General features: G+C 45.3%; 1 protein-coding gene across 1 annotated transcript in view; it reads right to left on the reverse strand.

Moving 5' to 3' along the window:
- Window positions 1-4,545: 4,545 nt before the first annotated feature.
- LOC147103586 (uncharacterized) overlaps window positions 4,546-11,287 on the reverse strand; it is a 70,805-nt gene continuing 64,063 nt past the window's right edge. Inside the window, exon 2 of the mRNA XM_085962171.1 lies at window positions 4,546-5,421. Within this exon, the coding sequence (XP_085818297.1) occupies window positions 4,546-5,421 (876 nt within the window). The remainder of the gene's footprint in view (window positions 5,422-11,287) is intronic.

Raw genomic sequence — 11,287 nt, forward strand, 5'->3', positions numbered from 1 at the left:
CTTCACAAGAACACCACAGCAAACATAGAAACATAGAGATAGGAACAGGAGTAGGCCATTCGGCCCTTCGAGCCTGCTCCGCCATTCAATGAGATCATGGCTGATCTTCGTCTGAGATCATAGCAATTAGCAAAGAATTTTCAGGGCTACGGGGAAAGGGCGGGGGGGAGTTGGGACTGGCTGAAGTGCTCTCGCAGAGAGCCGGCACGGGTTCGACGGGCCGAATGGCCTCCTTCTGTGCTGTAACCATTCCATAATTCGAGGATTCTATTCCTCCAGCCATGCTACATTTCTGACAGCCTCTGAACAATGGCACCCGCTCATTCCAATGGCACTTCCTGCCGGGACTGAACATGCGTCGGATAGCTTTCGTTTCAGTTATTTATTGTGCAGCGTGGTTGCTTCCACCTTGTTTCAGTTCTCCCTTGAGTTTTAGTTCCTGGATTTCATTCCCTCTGGCCCGTGGGCACTGAGGCCAATTGTGGCACCCCAACCACTCCCATAGGATGAGATCAGCTACTTCAGCACAGACCAGGGATCAAACCCGAGCACCTTCCCGGTCTGTATGCCTCAACAACAACAACAACTTGCATTTAAATAGCGCCTTTAGCATAGGAAAATATCCCAGAGTGCTTCACGTGGAGCGTAATCAGACACCGAGCCACAGATGGAGACATTAGGACAGTTTTGGATGTCGTACTCTAATTATAGTTTTATATAAATTCTACGTATCTTTGAAGAACATATTCAGGTGGGATCCCCAGTGAAAGGAGGCACCATACAGACCACGCTCAAGGACCTCCACACACTGACCATGTTACTGAGTATTAACCGCAACAACAACATGCATTTATATAGCGCCTTTAACGTAGCCAAATGCCCCAAGGCGCTTCACAAGAACACCACAGCAAACAATTAGCAAAGAATTTGCAGGGCTACATTATCTTGGTCACGGAGGTAGGTTTTACAGAAGTACTACAGGTGGGCAATGTATTTACCAACTGAAATGACTAAATCTAAGCACCTTGGGATGTTTTACTATAGAAACATAGAAAAATAGGAGCAGGAGTAGGCCATTCGGCCCTTCGAGCCTGCTCCACCATTCAATATGATCATGGCTGATCCTCTATCTCAATAACATATTCCCGCTCTCTCTCCATACCCCTTGATGCCTTTTGCGTCTTGAAATCTATCTGCCTCCTTCTTAAATATATTCAGTGACTTGGCCTCCACAGCCTTCTGTGGTAGAGAATTCCACAGGTTCACCACCCTCTGAGTGAAGAAATTTCTCCTCATCTCAGTCGTAAATGTCCTACCCCGTATCCTGAGACTGTGACCCCTCGTTCCAGACCCCCCCCCAGCCAGGGAAAACATCCTCCCTGCATCCAGTCTGTCTAGCCGTGTCAGGATTTTATACGTTTCAATGAGATCCCCTCTCATTCTTCTAAACTCTAGTGAATACAGGCCTAGTCGACCCAATCTCTCCTCATACAACAGTCCTGCCATCCCAGGTGTCAGTCTGGTGAACCTTCGCTGCACTCCCTCTATGGCAAGTATGTTAAAGGCGCTATATAAATGCAAGTTGTTGTTGACATTGTTGTTGCAAGTTGTTAGTATAATTTTGCAGCACATACTAGGATTGGATTGGATTGGATTGGATTCTTGGGCAACTTAGAAGTTTCTACACATATGGAAGCAGAATGCGTCTTTCTCAGTCACCCAGTTAACTAATAAATGAAATACACGAACTAAGAAGCCCAAAGCCAAAATTCTGGAGACAGATGGTTTGCCAACTGTTTTGTATTTATCTGTACATAAAAATAGGATCATTACTCACCATAGGCCCCTGGATTTAATTGGGAGGTATTTTCAAAGACAATTCCTTCTTGAGAATGTTCCCTTTGAAAAGTTCCAAATAGTTATCTCCACTTAAAAGAAAAAATTGCATTTATATAGCACCTTTCACAATTTAAGGATGCCCCAAAGCACTTTACATCCAATGAAGTACTTTTGAAGTGTAGTCACTGTTGTAATGTAGGAAACGCAGCAGCCAATTCACGCACAGCAAGCTTCCCACAAACAGCAATGGGATAATGACCAGACAATCTGTTTTAGTGGCAGCACCTCTGACAGTGCAACACTCCCTCAGCACTGCAGTATGCGTCGGCCTAGATTTTTTGTGCTCACATCGCTGGAGTGGGACATGAATTCACAACCTCCTGATGCTGAAGCAAGAGTGCTAACACTGAGCCATGGCAAACACCTATCAAGGGATATCCTTTGAGTAAGGTGCGTTAAAGAATATATTAGACTAACACTCAAGTATGTATGTGCATGTGTGTGTGTGTGTGTGTGTGTGTGTGTGGAGAGGGGGTGGTGTAGTACTTGTCTGGTGGACCAGCTGGTGAGGTGGGCGGAGAGGTTTTTGTGCCTTTTTTTTCTGCGACTGACTATAAGATCTGTAGGTTGCAATAGATCCTCAACCAGTGCCAAGGGAATAGGAAGATATTTCCTTTGAATTGCTATGAATAAACCATTAACACAGACTGGAGTTTTATGTTCTGCATATCGTTAACAATAACACCCATTATTTCTTCAGGTTTGCATCTCAGCAAGGGAACTGTACGGCCATCACAGAAAATAATTGTGACACAGCTCTCTGGCCTCTTTATTCATTTCATGAGAAAGCCACAGCAGATAGTTTAGCTTTTATTAAACTTTCTGAACAAGTCAACCCATTACCAAGTCTCCTTGAACGACAGTGCCTCAGGATACTTCTGTCTGCTGCCTCTAGCCTCTGGGCATTTCCCACTCTGAATCACTTTGAACTGCGCTGGAATGATTTGGATCCTTAGTTACCACGTATGTGCTGTGACCCAGAGCTCCATTTTTCAAAGGGAAATGCAAAGTCAAAAAGAAAAGCACCATCAGTGGGACTTCATGTTACCTTTTATTTCTTCTTGGGATATGGGCAACACTGGCCAGGTAGTATTATTGCCCATCCCTAGTTGGGCTGAAGGCATTAGGAGTCAATCACATTATGTGGGGCTAGAGTCACGTGTAGGCAAGGTTTCCTTTACTGAAGAACATTAATGGATCAGTTGGGTTTTTATGACAATCCAGCAGTTTTCATGATCACTTTTCTGGGGCTAGTCAATTAATTAACAGATTTATTGAATTTAATTTCATAATTTGCTATGGGAGGGCTTGAGCTCACAACCTCAGAGCTAATAGTCCAATACCATAAACACTGGGCTACCATACCACACTGGTTGCTGGTTTAAGACAACTGGTTAGATAAACCGCGGGCTAACTGGACCTGGTTACATTTCTAGAGATGGCGTGATGTACTAGCGATGGAGAACTATGGGTATTCAATAGAATATATTAAATAGAAAGAAAGAAAGTGTTTGCATGTACATGGAGCCTAAGTGGGAGTCTTGAGTTGGCACCAAAATGCAACTGTAGGGGTTGGGGATGGTCCTCCAGCTCTGTTTCAATGCTACCTTGAGACTCCCCCTTAATTACTCAATGGGCCGTATTTTCTTCCTGCGTGTGGAGGCCTCTGATCTGGGAAAAATCTACGGACTTACCTGAGGGCTCCCGAGGTCTGGACACTTCCACTCCTGGGCCTCTCCAACTCCAAGTGCACAGGGCCCACGTATCACAGAGGCGCATGTGGTTCGCAAGCGTCCCTGGGATCACGTGGGCCATGGGGGGCCAATAGGAGAAGGGACCTGTCAACTATATGAATGGAGATCACCCCAAAAACACTGTAAAACATTAAATCAATTTTTTTTAAATCACATTTTTAAAATGAGTTGAAATTACAATAAATTAAATATTTTAAACAAAACTTTAATTTCTTGAAAAAAATTAAAGTTTTTTACGGGGCTAAAAATAAACACCTTTTTAAAAATTATTTTTAAATGATAAATGAGTGAAAAAAAATTAAAACATTTTTTTCAAATCTTATGCTAGTAAAAGCGGGCCTTACCAGGCGTAAGATTTCTAAGGGTTTTCTGCGGGCGGAGGTTCTCCAGAAAGCGAAACTATCCGCCCGCAGATGCCCTTCTCCAGGGCAGGCGTCCGATCTGTCAAGAGCATTCTTGTAAGAAGTCACACAACACCAGGTTATAGTCCAACAGTTTTATTTGAAATCACAAGCTTTCGGAGCGCTGCTCCTTCATCAGGTGAAGTGGAGAGATGCATAAAGACACGGCTTATATAGTCAGAGAATAATGCCAGATGATTACAGGTAATCTTTCTAACTGCCATTTATCACACCTCGGCAGAGAGATAATCACAGCAATCAAAGGTGTGAATGGTGTCCAAACAGGTCAGGCAGGAAAACATTACATCAAAGAACAATGAGGTGGGGTCACAAGGGGTCAAATGTTGCAGATGCTGGGGTCTGTATGAAAAACAAAAAACAGGCAAAAAAAACATTTTTTTTGCTGGAAATCACAGCAGGTCCGGCCGCGTCTGTGTAGAGAGAGCAAGCCAACGACGACTCGAGTCTGGATGACCCTACGTCAGGTGGGGTTACATGCAACGTGACATGAACCCAAGATCCCGGTTGAGGCCGTCCTCATGAGTGCGGAGCTTGGCTATCAGTTTCTGCTCTACAATTTTGCGTTGTCGTGTGTCTCGAAGGCCGCCTTGGAGAATGCTTACCCGAAGATCGGAGGCTGAATGTCCTTGACTGCTGAAGTGTTCCCCGACTGGAAGGGAACACTCCTGCCTGGCGATTGCTGCGCGGTGTCCGTTCATCCGTTGTCGCAGTGTCTGCATGGTCTTGCCGATGTACCATGCTCCGGGGCATCCTTTCCTGCAATGTATGAGGTAGACAACGTTGGCCGAGTCACATGAATATGTACCATGTACCCGGTGGGTGGTGTCCTCACGTGTGATGATGGTATCTGTGTTGATGATCTGGCATGTCTTGCAGAGGTTGCCGTGGCAGGGTTGTGTGGTGTCGTGGTCGCTGTTCTCCTGAAAGCTGGGTAATTTGCTGCGAACAATGGTCTGTTTGAGGTTAGGCGGCTGTTTGAAGGCGAGTAGTGGAGGTGTGGGGATGGCCTCAGCGAGGTGTTCGTCGTCATCGATGACATGTTGAAGGCTGCGAAGAACATGGCGTAGTTTCTCCGCTCCGGGGGAGTACTGGACGACGAAGGGTACTCTGTTGGTTGTGTCCCGTGTTTGTCTTCTGAGGAGGTCTATGCGATTTTTTGCTGTGACCCGTCGGAAATGTCGATCAGCGAGTCGAGCGTCATACCCTGTTCTTACGCGGCCATTTTTCTGCGTCTGTAGGTGTCCATCGCATTCCTCCTCGTCTGAGCAGATCCTGTGTATTCGCACGGCTTGTCCAGCAACCGAAGAAGAAAGAGTCAAATTGGAACCCTCCGGAGGGTCGCTGCCCTAAGCTTGACATGTATGCTCAAGCTGTCAGGAGATGCATCAACGCCAGATTCATCAGCCGCATTCACAAGACAGTCCAGAATGTCACCCAAGCACAACGCAACGCCATCCATGCTCTCAAGACCAACCGCAACATCGTCATCAAACCAGTAGACAAAGGAGGAGCCATCGTCATACAGAACAGAACGGACTATTGCAAAGAAGCATACCGACAACTGGACAACCAGGAACACTACAGACAGTTACCTGCAGATCCGACCAAAGAACACACCCGCCAACTGAACAGACTGATCAAGACCTTCGATCCAGACCTTCAAAGCATCCTACGTGCTCTCATCCCACGTACTACCCACGTGGGAGACTTCTACTGCCTCCCAAAGATACACAAAGCCAACACACCCGGACGTCCTATCGTATCAGGCAATGGAACCCTGTGTGAGAACCTCTCTGGATACGTCGAGGGCATCCTGAAACCCACCGTACAGGGAACCCCCAGCTTCTGTCGTGACACTACAGACTTCTTACAGAAACTCAGCACCCACGGACCAGTTGAACCAGGAACACTCCTCGCCACGATGGACGTCTCGGCACTCTACACCAGTATCCCCCACGATGACCGCATTGCTGCAACAGCCTCAGTACTCAACACCAACAACAGCCAATCTTCAGACACCATCCTACAACTCATCTGCTTCATCCTTGACCACAATGTCTTCACCTTCGACAACCAGTTCTTTACCCAAACACACGGAACAGCCATGGGGACCAAATTCGCACCCCAATACGCCAACATCTTCATGCATAAGTTCGAGCAAGACTTCTTCGCTGCACAGGACCTCCAACCAACGCTATACACCAGATACATCGACGACATTTTCTTCCTATGGACCCATGGCGAAGAATCACTGAAAAGACCACACGATAACATCAACAAGTTCCATCCCACCATCAAACTCACCATGGACTACTCCTCAGAATCAGTTTCATTCTTGGAGACACGAATCTCCATCAAAGACAGACACCTTAGCACTTCACTCTACTGCAAGCCCACGGGCAACCTCAGGATGCTCCACTTCTCCAGCTTCCACCCTAACCACGTTAAAGAAGCCATCTCCTATGGACAAGCCCTGCGAATACACAGGATCTGCTCAGACGAGGAGGAACGCGATGGGCACCTACAGATGCTGAAAGACGCCCTCGTAAGAATGGGATATGACGCTCGACTCGTCGATCGACAGTTCCGACGGGCCACAGCAAAAAATTGCATAGACCTCCTCAGAAGACAAACACGGGACACAACCAACAGAGTACCCTTCGTCGTCCAGTACTTCCCTGGAGTGGAGGAACTACGCCATGTTCTTCGCAGCCTTCAACATGTCATCGATGACGACGAACACCTCGCTAAGGCCATCCCCACGCCTCCACTACTCACCTTCAAACAGCCGCCTAACCTCAAACAGACCATCATTCGCAGCAAATTACCCAGCTTTCAGGAGAACAGCGACCACGACACCACACAACCCTGCCACGGCAACCTCTGCAAGACATGCCAGATCATCAACACAGATACCATCATCACACATGAGGACACCACCCACCAGGTACATGGTACATACTCATGTGACTCGGCCAACATTGTCTACCTCATACGTTGCAGGAAAGGATGCCCCGGAGCATGGTACATCGGCGAGACCATGCAGACACTGCGACAACGGATGAATGGACACCGCGCAGCAATCGCCAGGCAGGAGTGTTCCCTCCCAGTCGGGGAACACTTCAGCAGTCAAGGACATTCAGCCTCCGATCTTCGGGTAAGCATTCTCCAAGGCGGCCTTCGAGACACATGACAACGCAAAATCGTAGAGCAGAAACTGATAGCCAAGTTCCGCACTCATGAGGACGGCCTCAACCGGGATCTTGGGTTCATGTCACACTACATGTAACCCCACCTGATGTAGGGTCATCCAGACTCGAGTCGTTGTTGGCTTGTTCTCTCTACACAGATGCGGCCGGACCTGCTGTGATTTCCAGGAAAAAAAAATTTTTTTTGTCTGTTTTTTGTTTTTCATATAGACCCCAGCATCTGCAACATTTGACCCCTTGTGACCCCACCTCATTGTTCTTTGATGTAATGTTTTCCTGCCTGACCTGTTTGGACACCATTCACACCTTTGATTGCTGTGATTATCTCTCTGCCGAGGTGTGATAAATGGCGGTTAGAAAGATTACCTGTAATCATCTGGCATTATTCTCTGACTATATAAGCTGAGTCTTTATGCATCTCTCCACTTCACCTGATGAAGGAGCAGCGCTCCGAAAGCTTGTGATTTCAAATAAAACTGTTGGACTATAACCTGGTGTTGTGTGACTTCTTACATTTGTCCACCCCAGTCCAACACTGGCATCTCCACACCAAGAGCATTCTTGACAGATCGGAAATGCCGGTTTTCAGAGCATGCGCTTGGCATGCCTGAAACAGGCATTTCCGATGTCCCTACAGCCTACGGGTGTGTACACACCCGTAGGGATCGGAATATATGGTCCATTGTGTTTTGTGAATTGAAAGCGTTAATGATACTGTAACTGCTCCAAGCTCATTTTCCCAGTGTTGTCATGAGCATCCACAAACAGAAAAATATTCCAAAAGACGTATGTTCCAGAGACTTGAGCATATAATCCAGGCTGACACTGCAGTGCAGTACGGAGGGAGTGCTGCACTGTCGGAGGTGCTTTCAGGTGAGACGTTAAACCGAGTCTGCTCTCTCAGGTGGATGTAAAAGATCCCACGGCACTATTCGAAGAAGAGCAGGGGAGTTATCCCGGGTGTCGTGACCAATATTTATCCCTCAATCAACATCAATGAGTCATATATCTCAAAACTGTTTATGGGGCCTTGCTGTGCAGAAAGTGACTACTGCATTTCCTACATTACTACAGTGACTGGGTATCAAATTAGCTATAAAGCACTTTGGGATGTCCTGAAGTTGTGAAAGGTGCTTTCTTTCTTTATCGCTGACCGGTAATCCTCTAAAACTGTACCAATATCTAAATAAATGATCATTTCACAACATTTATAGTGCAAGGGATGATAAAGCAGTTTGATAATGAAATAAAATTACAAGTACACCATGTAATTGAATTGATACAAAGGTTAGTTTGTCTGTTCTGGTAAGTGAGACACCAAACCATTTATCTCTTATAATTATCAATTATAGTCAATTAAATCAGTCTGCTAATGATAGGGTCTTGGGGTTGTTTGCTGTTGATTAAAGTAAGAAATTAATTCAGTGTTTTTGTTTATATGCTACTCAATGATATTACTATGTAACTAAATCTTAAGTGTGTGCCACTGGGTGGGCACTGGGGACAATGTAGCCTGGAGGGTGTAAGTGAGACAGCATCGTTCCGTGTGCTTCAGTCATGCTGGAGTCATCGGTAAAATGAAGGTAGAAGATCCCAAGACAGCAAGAAGGGTTGGGTGAAGGGCTCGATTATGATTTTGATTGAAGTTGATTGCTGTACGCAAACCCGGCACCTTCCACAGGTTAATCCTCCATTCACGGTGTTCTATACATCTTGCCCTAGATTCTGATTGTTCCATATCAGTACCTCCTCTCAGCTCTACTTCTAACAGGATTAGCTAGGACTCAGCAATCAATAATGCTTGCATACTTGCATCCATTAACTTAAGGTTGCGTAGCACCAGAAAGTACTGCTAACCCCTCTCCACATCTTCTTTCATTGATGTTGCAATATCTCATGGCTTTTCCAACCCAATAAAAAAGGGAAAGAATTAATTGGATTAAATAGCATTGATTTTTTTGGGTTCGTAAGACTGGAAATTACTGTTTGCGACATTAGGCTAAATGTTAAGGCAGTCGTAAGACATTCCTCTACAGTGACTACTCTTCAAAAGTACTTCATTGGCTGTAAAGCACTTTGGGAGGTCCTGAGGTTGTGTAAGTCACTATATAAATGCAAGTCTTTCTTTCTTTTCTCTGGTCACTATTTTAATGGAGGTGCTATCTTATTTAAAACAAATAACTCATCACCATTGTTGAAATAATGAAGTAATGTCAATATCATAGACAGTCGTTTCTAGGTTCTAGTGTCCTATTGAAATGTAGAGGATAGTTTACAATTAACTGAAATCCTATTTTTAAACTCATGAGTGAGGATGACCACAGAACTCATGATTAATAAAAGTCAGAACTGGTTTATGGTACTTCTTCCTGAGCAGGACAACAAATCTATTCCTCATTGAGTACTCCATTACTGTCATCATGCATTTGAAAAATTAATAACATTATTGAATAGCAACACAAGATTAGAACACTGTCCTATTATCTTTAAAAAACATTTTTTTTATTCGTTTATGGGATCAGGGCGTCGCTGGCAATGCCAGCATTTATTGCCCATCCCTAGTTGCCCTTGAGAAGGTGGTGGTGAGCTGCCACCTCAATGATTTCTGACCTTCCCTCCAACATAAGGTCAGAAATGGGGATGTTTGCTGATGACTGCACAGTGTTCAGCGCCATTCACAACTCCACAGATAATGAAGCAGTCCATGCCCGCATGCAACAAGACCTGGACGACGTTCAGGCTTGGGCTGATAAGTGGCAGGTAACATTCGCGCCACAGAAGTGCCAGGCAATGACTATCTCCAACAAGCGAGAGCCTAACCACCTCCCCTTGATATTCAATGGCATTACCATCGCTGAATCCCCCACTATCAGCATTCCCATACCTATGGGAACAGCCAGGGTCATCCCAAGTGTCAAAGGAAAGGGCTATGACGAAGGTCCAGATAAACTAGGGTTCTTTAGCTTCAATAAGGGGTGTCTAAGGTGGGACCCGATCGAGATACATGACAACATTTAATGGAATTGAAAAAGTTCATCAAGGCAGACAACAGGACACAGGTTCCTGCTGTGATGGGCAAATTTGTGACAGACACCAGGGAAACATAAGTGGGCCATTTGGCCCCGCTCCACCATTCAATGCAATCATGGCTGATCATCCAAATTCAGTACCCTGTCTGTGCTTTCTCCCCATATCCCTGAAATGGTAATGTCAGAAGTGGGATTCGAACCCACGCCCCTAGAACAGGACCAGAATTCACCAACCTTTGGTAAGGTAAGGATTACAACAGCCCTATGAGTCTGGCGCCTTAGATCACTCGGCCATCCTGACAACTGTAAAAGTACATTGGTTGTGATGGCCGGGAGTATTGCTTTAGGCAGGGGGTGAAGAAACAGTTGGAATGGGGTGACATGTAGAATGGTTGCAATAATTTGCTCCTTACCTGTATTTACTGAACTGGATTTTTAAAGTTTTTTCTATAATCTCACAGTTTTAATGGGCTGTCTCTCTCTCTCTCTCTCTCTCTTTCGGGCAAAGGAGTCCTAAACTGAATTCCGCCCATTCATGTATTTCAAGTAAAATAAAGCAGTTTGTATTCATGCCTCATCTCAAGTGAGTATTTTTCATTTCAGCTTGTGTAAAGAGAAAACACATGAGATGGCACCTCTGATATTACAGTGGCCAGTAAATGCAGCAGGAATTTATGTTATAAACATCGGCTCACATAATCGTTTGACTAGAATTAGGCATTAAAAGGTGCACTCTGCATCATAAGGAACACAAGATCCGCTGATAAGAGTGATCAGTGAAAATGAAGCCGAGGGAGTATCCAGCAGAAAACTCGAAAACTGTGACAGTGGTTGAGGCCAGCACATTGAACTTGTCTAAGAAAACGTTAAATGTTGTAATGCGAATAAAATAGGTTTGCTATCTTTTGATGAGATCAGCTGAGATCAAAAGGTCTTTTTCATTCAACCACCTTCTTCAGATCAAATGAACAGAG

Source organism: Somniosus microcephalus, chromosome 19 (genome assembly GCF_052327205.1).
Source record: "Somniosus microcephalus isolate GS21.2 chromosome 19, FLI_Smic_1.0, whole genome shotgun sequence".
In the NCBI taxonomy this organism is placed as follows: Eukaryota; Metazoa; Chordata; class Chondrichthyes; order Squaliformes; family Somniosidae; genus Somniosus; species Somniosus microcephalus.